Here is a 15117-nt window from a genome sequence, read left to right on the forward strand (position 1 = left end):
TTTCTGTCTCATTCTTAAACAGAGGAGTCACATGCATCATTTTCCAATCTGATGGGCCCTTTCCTGAATCTAGTGGATTTTGGAAAATTAAAACCAATGCATCTACTATCTCAGCAGCCACTTCTTTTAACACCCTAGGCTGAACCCCAGCAGAATCTACAGACTTGTCAACTTTTAGTTCTGATAGTTTTCTCTGTACCCTTTCCCTGGTGAATGCAATTGTTTTTTAAGTTCTTTCCTCCCGATCCACAATTATTTCTGGGATTTTACTTGTATCCTCTACTTCTGAAGGCAGATACAAAACATCTGTTCAATTCATCCACCATAATTTTATTTTACATTATTAATTCCCCATTCTCACTCTCGAGGATCAATGCTCACTACTTTCTTCCTTTCTAAATACCTGTGTAGAAACTCTTACTGTATATTTATATTTCTAGCTAGCTTTCTCTCATACAGGGTACCTAATTTGTCCCTCCTTATTAATCTTTTAATCATTATTTGCTGTTCTTTATATTTTGTCGAAACCTCTGATGCCACTCATCTTCGGAGAGAGGGGTGACACAGTGGTTAGCACTGCTGCCTCATAGTGCCAGGAAGCCGGGTTCAATTTCGGCCTTGGGTGACTGTGTGGAGTTTGCACGTTCTCAGTGTCTGCGTGGGTTTCCTACGGATGCTCCGGTTTCCTCCCACAGTCCAAAGATGAGCAGGTTAGATGGATTGGCCATGCTAAATTGCCTCTTTGTGTCCAGATGTGTAGAGGTTACATGGATTGGCCATGCTAGATTACCTCTTCGTGTCCCAACGATGTGGAGTTATGGGATGGGGCGGAGGATTGGGCCTAGGTGGGGTGGTCTCTCAGAGGGTTGGTGCAGACTTGATAGCCAAATGGCTTGCTGCACTGTAGGTATTCTATAATCCTTTATGCTTTTTCTTTCAGTTTGATACTATTTTTAACTTTAGTCATCCATGTTGTGTTCTTCCGTTGGAATCTTTGTTTCTCACTGGAATGCATCTTTTGAGTATTCTGAAATATTTCCTTAAATGTCTGCATTTTTACAGGCCTATCCCTTAACCTAATTTCACAGTTCACTTTAGCCAGCTCTGTCTTCATGCCCTCATAATTGCTCTTATCCCAAGTTTATAACACTAGTCTTAGATTCACTCCTCTCTTTCCCCAAACTGAATGTGAAATTCAAACATGTTATGATCATTGCTACTAAGGGCACCTTCACTATGAAGAAATGTGAATGCAGCCTGAAATGATCTGCTAAACCTTAATTCACCAACCACCTTCTGGGATGGCAAGGTTGAACGATTGACTATGGGAAATTGGTTTACAAATTGTAAACCCATTACTGAACAGTGTTTTCTAAGTGGTTTTGATGACTTCTGATGCTGGACCACAGTTGTAATCACCCCTTCATTAATGGCGTTCAAAAGGCATCCCGACAAATACATGGATAGAATGGGTATAGAGGGATACGGCACTGGGAAGTGCTGAGGATTTAAAAAATATATATAAATTTAGAGTACCCAATTAATTTTTTCCAATTAAGGGGCAATTTAGCATGGCCAATCCACCTACCCCGCACATCATTTTGGGTTGCGGGGCGAAACCCACGCAGACACTGAGAACGTGCAAACTCCACACAGTCACCCAAGGCCGAAATTGAACCCGGCACTGAGAATGTGCAAACTCCACACCGACAGTGACCCAGAACCGGGATCGAACCTGGGACCTCGGCGCCATGAGGCAGCAGTGCTAAGGATTTAGGTCAAGGGTGGTATCATGATCGGTACAGGCTTGGAGGCCCGAAGGGCCTGTTCTTGTGCTGTATTGTTCTTTGTAAAGCAGCACCTACTAAGTTGCTGCACCTTAAGCTTTACAATTAGGGTCTCTGGACTGCTAAGTCATTATGTTTCTTTGGAATTGTCAACAATTTTATTTTTGTGACTACGAGCACCAGTCAAATAAAATTCTTAGTCTGACACCATTTTGTAGCAAAATTATGCCCATTGTCTGAGAGGAACTAAGAACAGACTTTAATGCTATGAGAAAAAGGCCTGAAGAGCTCTTCCAAGTTGAGAAACATGCAAAAAGGTTTGTTGGAATGCTTACTTTCGACATTAGACTTGTGTACCCTTGTATATTTCAAGATGCTCAAAGTATTTGTACTTGGTGTTCCCAAGTTCAATGCGGTTTGAAGGAGCAACAAGATTGCAATGTTTAATTTCAAATCAGTCTCTTTAAAAAAAATTTAACAGATGCTTAGTGAATATCAGATCGCCGAATGAGTGTGCTAAAATACACATATTAATTTTAATTTATTATGTCTTCAGCATAGAATATTCCATACATATAAGTTTGACTGCTTTCTCCTTTAAGATGCTCCTTTTAAAGAATACCTTTGACCCAGCTTTTCATCAACTGTCTTAATATCTAATGTGGCCTGGTGACATGTTGTTTCATAATGCTCCTGTGAAGTCCTTTGGACACTTTACTACATTAAATGTGCTATTTAAATGAATGTTGTTACTTCCAGTGAATTAATTTAATTTCTGGCAATTAGGCAACCTGGTGTCTAGAATCACTCTGATACAGTAGGACCCTGAAACAAGGCATGTGGATTATTCTGCATATTTACTGACTTCTCTTTGGTAAACTCCATCGGCAATTTAGTGAATATGTTTTCTCCCTTTTTCTTGATGTGGTGCATCATGATTTTCTTTGACCATCATTTCCTGATTCTTGTCTTTTTTTTTTAACCTCTATTTAGTTTGCCTTCAATATGTTCGACCAAGCAATTCCGCACGCATTTCGGAATCGATTCTCAACACAGTATCGATGCTACTCAGTCTCTATGTTTGCAGGCAGCGATCGATCGGATGTAGAAAAAGGAGGGAAAAGTAAGTGGATGAAAAATGGAATTGGATAGGATTGAACATTTGTTGGCAAGCTGTTGGGAAAGGAATTTGTTCCATGAATGAGGGGGCTGAACAGTAAGTTATGTAGTTGAGAGATTTGATCTTCAGTATTCTGTTGAATAGTTATGCCTCTTTGCAAAAGTCGGGAGATCACTAATCGCGAAGATGTTAACACAGAACATGCAGTTCGGCCCATCGAGTGCACCGACCCACTTAAGCCTGCACTTCCACCCTATCCCCATCACCCAATAACCCCTCCTAACCTTTTTGGTCACCCAAGGGCAATTTATCATGGCCAGTCCACCTAACCTGCACGTCTTTGGACTGTGGGAGGAAACCGGAGCGCACCCACGCAGACATGGGGAGAACGTACAGCCTCTCCATAGACAGTAACCCAAGCCAGGAACTGAACCTAGGACCCTGGAGCTGTGAAGCAACAGTGGTGACCACTGTGCTGCCGTGTTGAATGGTAAGGGAGTTCTGTGGAGAAGACTTTTGTGGAATAAGCTTGGCTCGTGGTAGTACTCTCATCTCTAGTTCTGAAGGTTCTGGGTTTAAGCCCTACTCCAGGACCTGAGTAAAAAAATTTAGGCTGATATTTCAGTGCAGTACTGAGGGACTGCTGCACCATTAGAGGGACAGTACTGCACCAGCCTTTTTCAGTAACTAGAAAGTATCCATGGTACTTGCTGGTCAAAGAATTAGAAGGGAACTTCTATTTTTTTTTATCTCCAACCAAATACCTGGAGTAAAGTACAGTGTATAATTCTAGCTTATTAGGAAAAGGATATTGTGGAACTGGAAAAGGTGCAGAGAAGATTTAACGAGGATGAACCCAGAAGTGAGGGTGTGACTATTGAGAAAGATTGAACAACTGGAGCTTTTTAAATACAGAAGCTGTATAGTGATCAGTAGAATTATGAGCTCTGATAGGATAATATAGAGATGATGTTTTGGGGAAGGTCAAAATTAGGAGTCATAAGATAGTCACTCATGAATCCAGAAAGGAATTCTATATAAACAAATGAAGGAGAAAGGAATAGAAGGATGCGCTGAGGTTTAGCTTTCATGGGATACGGGTATCACTGGCACGGCCAGTGTTTATTACCCATTCCTAAGTCCCCTTGAAGGTGGTGGTGAGCTGCTTCTTGAATTGTTGTGGAAATACCCACAGTGCTGTTGGGAAGGGTGTTCCAGGATTTTGACCCAGCAACAATGAAAGAATAGCTATATAGTTCCAAGTCAGGTGGTGTGTGGTTCAGAGGAGAACATGCAGGTGGTGAGGTACCTATGCACTGCTGCATTGCCCTTCTTGGTGGCAGAGACCCTGGATAATAATCTTTGGAAAGTACTGTTGAAGGAGCCTCCGAGAGTTGCTGCATTGCACCTTGTAGATTGTACACTGCTGCCGCAGTATGTTGGCGGTGGAGGGAGGGAATGTTGCAAATAGATTACTGTTCCACTTCTAATCCAACATTGACATTAGATGCTCCCAAATCTTTCTGCATCACCAGTAGATGATTTACTGTTGTTTGTTTGCTACTTGCAATAATGTCCTATTTCCCCATTCGGAAAGTTCCATCCCCACCACTGGTGTTTTTGCAGCAAACTGACTAGATCAATTAATTATTAATAGGATATTACTCTACATCTTGCCGTTTTTTTAAACACGATTCATGTCTCATTACTTATTCTGCTGCATTATAATGCTGAATCTTGCTGAGTTTCTTTATGAGCATATTTTTTATGTTGCTGCCATAGAGGCAACTTGATTCAGAGCTTGGGGAGGTGGGGGTGGAAATGGTAATTTTAGAATGCGAAGCTAACCCCTGACTCTTTTTCTCTACTGCAGACTATGTTTGGAAATCCCTCTCTCTCTCCTGAATTCTTCACCTTCATCTCCAACAATAAGTGTGAGGAGCTGATAGACTTCCTTGCACTAAGATTAAGACCATCAGATCAGCTGCCTCTGCCACGTCCCTCCTTTCTCCTAGCTTACTGAGTCAAGGACCCCCTAACGTTTCCCCCTGTTCTAATCCTGAACTTGCATATTATCACTCTCCAAACTTCTCTCTCTCTCTATACAGGTGCTCTGCTCTCCTTTAAATCTATTGTCATCACCTCTCCTTAAAAAACTTAGCTCTTGGAAACTTCCTTTCCTCTCCAGTAACTTTGAACTTGTTGCCTCCTAAATTTATACATGTTTTTCCCAGAATTCCCATGTTTGAATCCCTCCAATCATCTCTCTGCTGCTCCCACAATACTGACTGAAGTGGTTTACCGAAGTGACAAATTACATCCTATGTGACTGTGACAAAGGCAGACTATACCTCCTCATCCCTCTTATCTGCAATTTTTGACATGGTTGAACACACTATCTTTCGTAAGGGCCACGAAGAATCCAGCACGAGTTTTAAGGATACAAAGTAATAACATTTATTTACTATAACATATATACATAACAGTAGCAGTAACTTCCCTTGCTACATACTCCCTCTTGCTGGTTCCTGAACTGGCCAGCTTTATTTATACTAGGAGTTTACTAGTGGTTTCTCCGCCCCCCCCCTTATTGGGGAAGCTCATACTCCCACAGGATTGTGGGATAGTCATTAGTCCCCAGCCAATGGTAAGTAGGCAGGTTATAACATCCCTCCCCCCCAAAGTCCAAGGAATCCACCGAAGACCCTGGCGAAGGAGGGCGTTGGACTCGTTTGGCCGCAGGCCGGACACCATTTGCACGCGGCGCTGGATCAGGCGGCGTGTAACGAGACGGAGACCGGCGTTTCCGTGATGAACGGCGCGGTTGTACATCCAAGGCCCGTGGACCCGAGGATTTCCCCCTCTGATGCATCCTGTGTCTCCATCTCGGAGTCAGAGTCTGCTGTGTCCGTCATGTCAGCGTCTCTATCTCCATTCGGTTCTGTAACGACCTGCGCAGGCTTTGAGTGAGGCACCAGAGGAAGATTGAGGACTACCTTCCCTTGTCTCTGGTCTCTGCGGCTGTTGAAATGAGCTCCGGGGGCGGGGAATCTTTTGAGGGGATAGTCTTCTGGACCGAACGTGGTCTACATGTTTTCGCTGGAGACGACCCTGGGCTTGCACTTGGTAAGATATAGGGCCCGTTTGGCGAAAGATTACACCAGGAACCCATTGGGCACCACCAGTAAAATTCCAAACGAACACTGGGTCACCGGGCGCAAACTGCCGAATCGGCCGATGCCGAGAAAATCCCTGTCCCTGCCGTTCTTGTGTGTGGCGTACTTTTGCGCCAATGTCCGGGAAAACCATACTAAGGCGGGTGCGAAGTCTCCGGCCCATTAGGAGTTCTGCGGGAGCTACCCCAGTCACTGCATGGGGGGTGGTCCTGTACGTAAACAAAAAGCAAGCCAGTCTCGTGTCCATTGATCCGGACGACTGCTTCTTTAGACCTCTTTTGAATGTCTGCACTGCGCGCTCTGCCAACCCATTTGAAGCCGGGTGGCAAGGGGCAGTGCGGATATGGCGGATGCCGTTCATCTTCGTGAACCTCGCAAACTCCTCACTCGTGAATGGACTGCCGTTATCCGTGACCAGCACCTCGGGGAGGCCATGCGTACTAAACGATAAATGCATCTTTTCAATTGTTGCGCAGGACGTTGTCCCCTGCATCTTATGCATCTCTAGCCATTTGGACTGGGCGTCAATTAGTAGAAGGAACATGGATCCTTGAAAAGGGCCTGCAAAATCTGCATGCAAGCGTGCCCAAGGCCGCCCTGGCCATTCCCAGTGATGTAGGGGCGCGGCCGGCAGAAGCTTCTGATGCTCCTGGCAAATGGAGCAGTTTTGGGCCACCTTCTCAATGTCGGTGTCGAGACCTGGCCACCAGACATAACTCCGGGCCAACATTTTTCATTTTGGTCACGCCTGGATGCCCATTGTGCAAGTCTGTTGGTATCAGCTCCTGGCTTTTTTCCGGGACAATCACACGCGTCCCCCACAAGAGGATGCCGTCTTCCACGCTGAATTCTGACAGCTTGGAGGAAAATGCCCGCAACTCGCCTGGGAGCTGTCTATGCTGCCCACCATACAGGACTATGTGCCGAACCTTTGACAGGACTGGCTCCGTCTGGGTCCACTCACGGATCTGTGATGCCGTGACAGGCAAGGTGTCCATAGAATTTAGGGTTGCAACCACCTCACCGGTCGTGGGGGTCGACATGGAGTCGGTCGATAAAGGCAATCGGCTCAGTGCATCGGCATTTGCTATCTGCGTACCTGGTTTGTGCTCCAGAGAATACTCTTATGCAGCAAGCAACAAAGCCCAGCACTGGATCCGTGCAGAAGCAATGGGCGGTATTGGCTTATCCTCTCTGAAGAGTCCCAGCAGGGGCTTATAATCAGTGACGATAGTGAAATGGCGGCCGTACACGTACTGGTGGAAGCGTTTCACCGCAAAAACCACTGCCAGGCCCTCCTTCTCGATCTGCGCATACTTTTTCTCCGCTGCAGTCAATGTGTGGGAGGCGAAAGCTATCGGTCGCTCGGCCCCATTCTCCATCTTGTGGGACAGGACGGCCCCAATACCATACAGGGATGCATCACATGTGCCGAGCAAAGGCTTTCCAGGATCATAGTGGTTAGTAACCCAGACGACGACAATTGTTGCTTTACCCGCCGGAAAGCGGTTTCTTGCGGCTGACCCCAAACCCAGGTGTGATTTTTCTTTAGCAGCAGGTGCAAAGGGGCCAGCGTAGTTGCCAGATTGGGGAGGAACTTCCCGTAATAGTTTACGAGACCGAGAAAAGAACGAAGATGCGAAGTGTCAGTCGGGGCGGGGGCATGTTGAATTGCACGCACCTTCTCTGCGACGGGGTGCAGACCTTCACGGTCCACCCGATAACCTAGGTAGACTACTTCCTTTGTCTGAAATACGCACTTTGTGCGACGTAAATGGACTCCAGCCTCCGAAAGGCATCTAAGGTCAGCCTCCGGATTTTCCAAATGTTCCTGCTCCGACGTCCCTGTAATCAAAACGTCATCTAGGTAGACAGCCACTAGTGGTAAACCTCTCAAAATGCCCTCCGCAACACGTTGAAAAATTGCGCAGGCAGAGGATACTCCAAAGGGCAACCGTGTATATTCATACAGGCCCCGGTGTGTATTAATCGTTACATATGGTCGGGAGGCAGGGTCCAGCTCCAACTGCAGGTAGGCGTGACTCATATCTAATTTTGTGAACGAGAGTCCACCTGCAAGTTTCGCGTAGAGATCCTCTATGCGAGGCATTGGATATCGGTAGAGTCGGGAAACCGTATTCACTGTAAGTTTATAGTCGCCACACAAGCGAACTGTGGCATCTGGCTTCATTACAGGTACAATTGGTGCTGCCCAGTCAGCAAAACGGACGGGCCTGATGATACCCAAAACTCTCCAAACGAGTGAGCTCCCTTTCTACCTTCTCGAGCAAGGCGTAAGGCACTGGGCGTGCCCGGAAATAGCGCGGCGTGGCTCCTGGTTCAACTTGGATACGGGCTACGGCCCCTTTTATTTTTCCCAAACCAGGCTGGAATACATCTGGGTATCATCCTAGACCCTCAGTCAACCCTTCAGAAACTGTTTGGAGGATGTGCTGCCATTGCAACCGCAATTGGCGCAACCAGTCCCGACCCAAAAGGCTGGGCCCATGGCCGCGCACCACGATAAGTGGAAACGCCCCTCCTGGCGTCCATAGACTACAGGGGTCATTGTAGTTCCTGCAATGTCCAGCGGTTCCCCCGTGTAGGTGGCCAACCTGGCCTGTGAGTCGGTTAATGTAAGGGTCTGTATACCCTGCTGGATGCGGTCGAATGTCCTCTGGGCGATCACGGAGACCGCTGCGCCAGTATCCAACTCCATCTCAAGCGGGTGGCCATTGTCCCGTACTGTCACCTTAATGGGGGCCACACTGGGAGCGGCCACACCGTGCAGCTGCAGGCAGTCGTCCTCCGTCTCCACGTCCTCAGGAGTAGTCGCCGCAGGTTCATCCACATGGAAGGTACGGCCTCTGGGCTGGTCCCAGTTACGGCCCCTGGGCTGGTCCCAGTTTCGGTCGGAACGACGGCGCCTCTGGCGCCCCCAGGACCGCCGTCCGCGACGGGGTCGGCGCCTACAAGTCTGACACGGTCATGGCTCCTCATCCATTGGCTCTGGAGAAGGCTCCTTTCGGGGAGGAATGTCCGACAGCCACTGGCGTCGGTCCGGACGTTGCCTCGCCCAAGGTACCGCAGGAGTGCGGGGGGGACGTTTTCGGACGGAAGGGGTTGCGCCCCAAGGCATGCACTTCCATTCCCTGTAACTCCTGTACTCCCCGCTCTGTGCTCTCTCGGGACAATACTATTTGAATGGCCTGTTGAAAAGTCAATGTTGGCTCCGCTAACAACTTTCTCTGGGCGGCCGCATTGTTAATACCGCAAACCAAACGGTCGCGTAACATTTCTGACAAGGTCTCACCATAGTCACAGTACTCCGCAATCCTGCGTAGCCTGGATAGAAAATCGGCAAGGGATTCTCCAGGGGTCCTCTCAGCGGTATTAAACCGGTAACGCTGGACTATCGTGTACGGGGTTGGGTTAAAGTGTTGCCCCACTATATTCACAAGTTCATCAAACGTTTTGGTGTCCGGTGCAGCTGGGCACGTAAGGCTCCTAATCACCCCAAACGTATGCAGGCCGCAGGCGGTAAGCAATATGACCACCTGGCGCTCGTTTCCAGTGATATTGTTTGCCCGGAAATAGTAACACATCCGTTGTGTGTACTGGTTCCAGCTTTCCAGCGCAGCATCAAAAACATCCAAACGTCCGTACAGAGGCATGGTATAATAGAAAACAACTTCCAACCTGTATCCAACAAAAATCCAGGGAGGTGGCTTCAGCAGTGTAGACAGCTATTCACTTTTACCTTCGTCGCCAGTTTTGTAAGGGCCACAAAGAATCCAGCACGAGTTTTAAGGATACAAAGTAATAACATTGATTTACTATAACATGTATACATAACAGTAGCAGTAACTTCTCTTGCTACATACTCCTTCCTGCTGGTTCCTGAACTAGCCAGCTTTATTTATACGAGGAGTTTACTAGTGGTTTTTCCGCCCCCCCTCATTGGGGAAGCTCATACTCCCACAGGATTGTGGGATAGTCATTAGTCCCCAGCCAATGGTAAGTAGGCAGGTTATAACACTATCCTCACTGGGTGGGCTTCTCTCACATGGTTTCAATCTTATCTATTTTATTTTAATGATGTGGAGATGCTGGTGTTGGACTGGAGTGGGCAGAGTAAGAAGTCTTACAGCACCAGGTTAAAGTCCGACAGGTTTATTTGGAATCCCTAGCTTTTGGAGCTCAGCTTCTTCGTCACTCACCTGATGAAGGAGCTGCGCTCCAAATGCTCGAGATTCCGAACAAATCTGTTGGATTTTAACCTGGTGTTGTAAGACTTCTTACTATTTTATTGGAGACAAAGAACCATTTGCAATGGCTTCCTGCTCTGAACTGTTACCTCTGGTATCCCCTAAGGATCTGTCCTTGACCATCACCTATTTTTCATCCATGTGCCTCCCCTAGTGACTTCATGGGAAAGCACAGTGATAGTGTTCACATGTACGTGGACAATGACCACCTCTACTTCATCACCACCACCTTTCGTGACTCCGTCTCTGTTAAATTATCAGACTGCTACCTGATGTGCAGCACTGGATGAACAGAAATTTCCTCAAATTAAATATTTGGAAGACTGAAGCCATTGTTTCGGTCCTTGCTCCAAACCCCATTTCTTGGCTATTGACTCCATCCTTTTCTCTGGCAACAGTCTGAGACTAAAACAGTCTGCTCGCAACCTTAGTAAAATATGTGATTCTAAGGTGAGCTTGCAACCTCATTTGTGCTTTTGCTAAGACCACCTATTTCCTGCTCCTGCAACATTGTCTGACTTCATCCCTGTCTTAGCTGTTCTGATGCTGAAACCATCATTCGTGCCTTTATTATCTCTAGACTTGATATTCCAATATGCACCTGACTGATCTCCCACATTATGCCCTCAGTAAGCTTCTTGTGCGTCCAGAATTTAAATCACTCCACCATTTTTGGCTCTGTCTTCAATTGCCTCAGCCCTAAGCTCTGGAATTCCCTCCCTAAATCTCTCAACCTCACTCTCCTCCTTTAAAACAGTCCTTGGAACCAAGATGTTTGACTAAACTTGTGGTCATCGATGTGTCTTAGTATAATATTTTGTTTTTCATGCTCTTATTAAGCACGAGATAGTTTGTTATATTAAAGGGCCATAGAAATAGAAATTGCTGTTGTTTCTAACACATACATGAGGCTGCCTTGTTCTTTATACTGATCTGGATTGTATTTGATTTCTTCTACAGTCATAATGCCACCATCTGCTCTGGATCAACTGAGTAAGTACCTGAATCTCTGAGTACAGCCTTTACCACTGTCTGGCAGCATGTTAAGGGTACTCGAGTTGAATATGTGCCAGCAATAGTTCATAAAAAAGGATTGGATCCTTTTGCCTGGTTCGGATTTGTGTCCATAAAAGGTCCTGGCAGATTTTGTTTTTAAAAAGCAACTCCCTCTGCAGCTCTCATTCCTAAAGCATGTCATGAACCCCATACCAAGGTTCCTTTTTTGCCCGGAGAAACATGCTGCATTCTAATTTAAGAGCTTCCCTTTGGAATTGAGACTTTTAACTTTCTGAAAGGGGGATTAGGAAACTGACATGGTAAACGATTAAAACTAGGAATACAGGAGCAAAGGTTGTGCAGACCTTTCTACACCCAAAGGCTGATAAACAAATGGAACAAATTACCATGGGAGTTTATCACGGTAGAAATAGGTTTGAAAAGCAATTAAGTAGAAGTGGGGGAATGTGGTAAGAAGGTAAGCAGATGGAATTTCATATTCCAAAAGGGTTCTTTTTCCTGTCATGGCTGGACTGAAACCATTTATTCTGTTATTTTCCATCAGGTCGTCTGAATATTACATATCCAATGCTTTTTAAACTTACTAACAGGAAAACTGACCGAATGACGCACTGTGGCGTCCTGGAATTTGTGGCAGAGGAAGGGATCTGTTATCTGCCTCACTGGGTGAGTGGAGAGTGGTGGGGAGTAAAACTATAGGTCTATATTTTGAGAATCATTGCTGCTAACAAGACAGTTGTGTGAATATTTTGAACTAATTTACAAAGGATGCTTGGGGAGCTGAGACTGGGAGAAGACATGTACCTCTGCCAGGAATGCCATGAAGATGTAATCAAGAGGCCAGCCATCTTGGAAGTTTTAAAAATTACATTTACAGAGATTTTTTTGGAGTACAGATTTTAAAATTGTTTTATTTTTCTTTAAATTGAGAGTACCTAATTCATTTTTTCCAATTAAGGGGCAATTTAGCGTGGCCAATCCACCTAGCTTGCACATTTTTGGGTTGTGGGAGCGAAACCCGCACAAACACGGGGAGAATGTGCAAACTCTACATGGACAGTGACCCAGAGCCAGGATCGAACCTGGGACCTTCGGCGCTGTGAGGCTGCAGTGTTAACCCACTGCGTCACCGTGCTGCCCTGGAGTACAGATTTAATAATACCTGATTAGCTCTTGTGTGCTTTAAAAAAAATTGATTTATCTATAAAGTTGAATTTCGCAACGTATAACAGGAATTTAATTCTTAGAAGTATTATATTTGAATGAAACCACTTCTATCAAGTTATGGCTGATTTCCTTTGGATTGGAGATCAAACCCTGTTTCCTCCTGTGAGATATTGAAGATACACCATGATGCTACTGGAAGGCCAAAAGCTGGCTCTTTTGATGTTCTGACCAATAACACACCCTCAACCAATGCCACATCAACTCAGTTGTTGACACTTAATGGACAAAAAATGTCGACTGCATTTGTACCACAAAAAGTGCCAATGCGGTTAAGAGTAATTCATTGCATGTGACGTGCTTTGAGATGTTTGAGATAAGTCATCAGGTGCTATTTTTACCCTGATGTGATTTGTGTAATTTTAAAGAAACTTAGATTATGTCAATAATAGTGTTTGCTGCTTCATCTTGATGAACAGTGCTTGATGTGTGTCTCGGATGAACACTTGTGTTGAAGATATTTTCTTTAACTGAAGGAATAGCCTTAAAACTCAACCCAGAAACGCCAAGAAAAAGAATTGCAGTGCTCTAGCCTTCCTCGTGCCTCCTCTGAGGTAAATTCTTGAGTGGGTGACAGTTCATGTTTCACTTATGAAGGGATGAATGTTGGCCATGTAGTGATACAGCACAGAGTCATCAGAATTATACTGGGGCTTAAAGACAGTAAGGACAGGTTCCATTACCTTGACTTGTATTCCCTTGAGTATAGAATCCCTACACTGCAAAAGGAGGACGTTCGGCCCATCGAGTCTGCACCGACCCTTTGAAAGACCACCCTACCTAGGCCCAAGCCCCCGTCCTATACCTGCAACCCCACGCTAAGGGGCAATTTAGTATGGCCAATCCACCTAATCTGCACATCGTTGGACTATAGGAGCAAACCGGAGTACCCGATGGAAACCCACGCAGGCATGGGGAGAAAATGCTAACTCCACAGTCACCCGAGGCTGGAATTGAACCCAGGTCCCTGGTGCTGTGAGGCAGCAGTACTAACCACTGTGCACCGTGTTGATGATTGAGGGTTTATCTAATGAAACAGGAAAACGTTTTTAAGCAGGAAAAAGTGTCTATATTGTATATACTGAACAATCCTTTGGTTTGGTGAAGGAATTTAAAACATGGGGGACACGATCTTATAATTAGAGCTATGCCATTTAGGACTTGAATCCAGAAACAATTTTTCACACAAAATGGGTAATGATATCGTGAAATTTTCTTTTTTCACTTGCCACTTGTGCCTACACACAGATATATATGCCTGATAGCCAGTCAGTGAAGGAAAAAAACACAGCCAGTCTTTATCTGAATGGATATATTCGCACAAGGTGAAACATTATGGGTACTACTGTGTGTCTACTCGTGTCAGTAAGCGTCTTTTTTTAATACAAACAAATTAAACTAATTGATAGCCCCTTAAAGGGAACTGTAACTAAAAGCAAAACTTCAACAGAAACTTATCAAAATTGAATTTAATACACCATTTGGGGGGCTGATGATGCACTCCAGTAAGTCATGGTGCCCACCAATTGCAGAAAAGAGTGTCTCTTTATAAGTAACCATCCAATCAATGCCTTTCATCTACCTGTATGTACTTAACCTCAATTGATACAATTAACAATATACAGCAATGGCAGATAAATGGAGTTGAGGTACTTACTGATCTGTCACGTTATAACGAAATGGCAGCCTGCCCCTGTTCATATGGCCACGAAGACATATGGACTGAGCTCACTCTACCTGTAGTACATTTAACTTTTTCTTTCCCATCGCCACCAATCACACCCCCAAACCCTGCTCCGAGAAATGAGCACCTTCTCTCTGCTTGATACAACTATTTGGTGGCACAGCTAAGATTAACTGAACCAATTTGGGAGAAGTCACATGCACAAATCCATCTTCCACCACCAGTGATCCAAATAGTTAAGTCTAATGTTGTCAACTCTAATGTGTGCACTGAGTATGTAAAACAGTTGCTTGCTTGATATACCCTAGTTCGGACCCCTCAAAGTGAACTTGACTTTCTCCAACCTCAGGAATTTTGCAAGATCGCTCACCCACCCCCCTGCCTTCAGCGGTTCCGAGTCCCGCCAACACAACAGAATCTGTCTCTGGGCTATCAGGGAGGTAAAGGCCACTACATCACCCCCCACCCCGGACTTCCGGATCTTCCGCCAATCCAAATATTCCTCCCTCCGGACTCGAGGCCACCCCCACACCGAGAACCTCGAACATAACACCCGAGAATCCCTGCCAGAACCCCTTCCGTCTTGGACATGTCCGGAACATGTGGACGTGATTCGTGGGCTCCCCGTGCACCCCCAACACCCGTCTTCCACCCTACAAAGAACCTGCTCATGCTCCCAACTTCATGTGTGCTCTATGCACCACTTGAAACTGGATGAGGCTTAACGCACACAAGAAAAGGGTGCGTTCACCCTCCGCACGGCCTCCGCCCACATCCCGGCTCGCACCGCCCCAGAATGCCCTCAGGCATCGCAAAGTCTTCAAATTCTGACTCCAAGCGT

General features: G+C 45.8%; 1 protein-coding gene across 1 annotated transcript in view; it reads left to right on the forward strand.

The window, feature by feature from the left end:
- The window catches only part of ufd1l (ubiquitin recognition factor in ER associated degradation 1), a 52890-nt gene that overhangs the window by 10646 nt on the left and 27127 nt on the right, over positions 1 to 15117 (forward strand). The window contains exons 2-4 of the mRNA XM_072498181.1: positions 2781 to 2910; positions 11312 to 11344; positions 11913 to 12034. Of these exons, the coding sequence (XP_072354282.1) occupies positions 2781 to 2910; positions 11312 to 11344; positions 11913 to 12034 (285 nt within the window). The remainder of the gene's footprint in view (positions 1 to 2780; positions 2911 to 11311; positions 11345 to 11912; positions 12035 to 15117) is intronic.

This window comes from Scyliorhinus torazame, chromosome 1 (assembly GCF_047496885.1).
Source record: "Scyliorhinus torazame isolate Kashiwa2021f chromosome 1, sScyTor2.1, whole genome shotgun sequence".
Taxonomy (NCBI): Eukaryota; Metazoa; Chordata; class Chondrichthyes; order Carcharhiniformes; family Scyliorhinidae; genus Scyliorhinus; species Scyliorhinus torazame.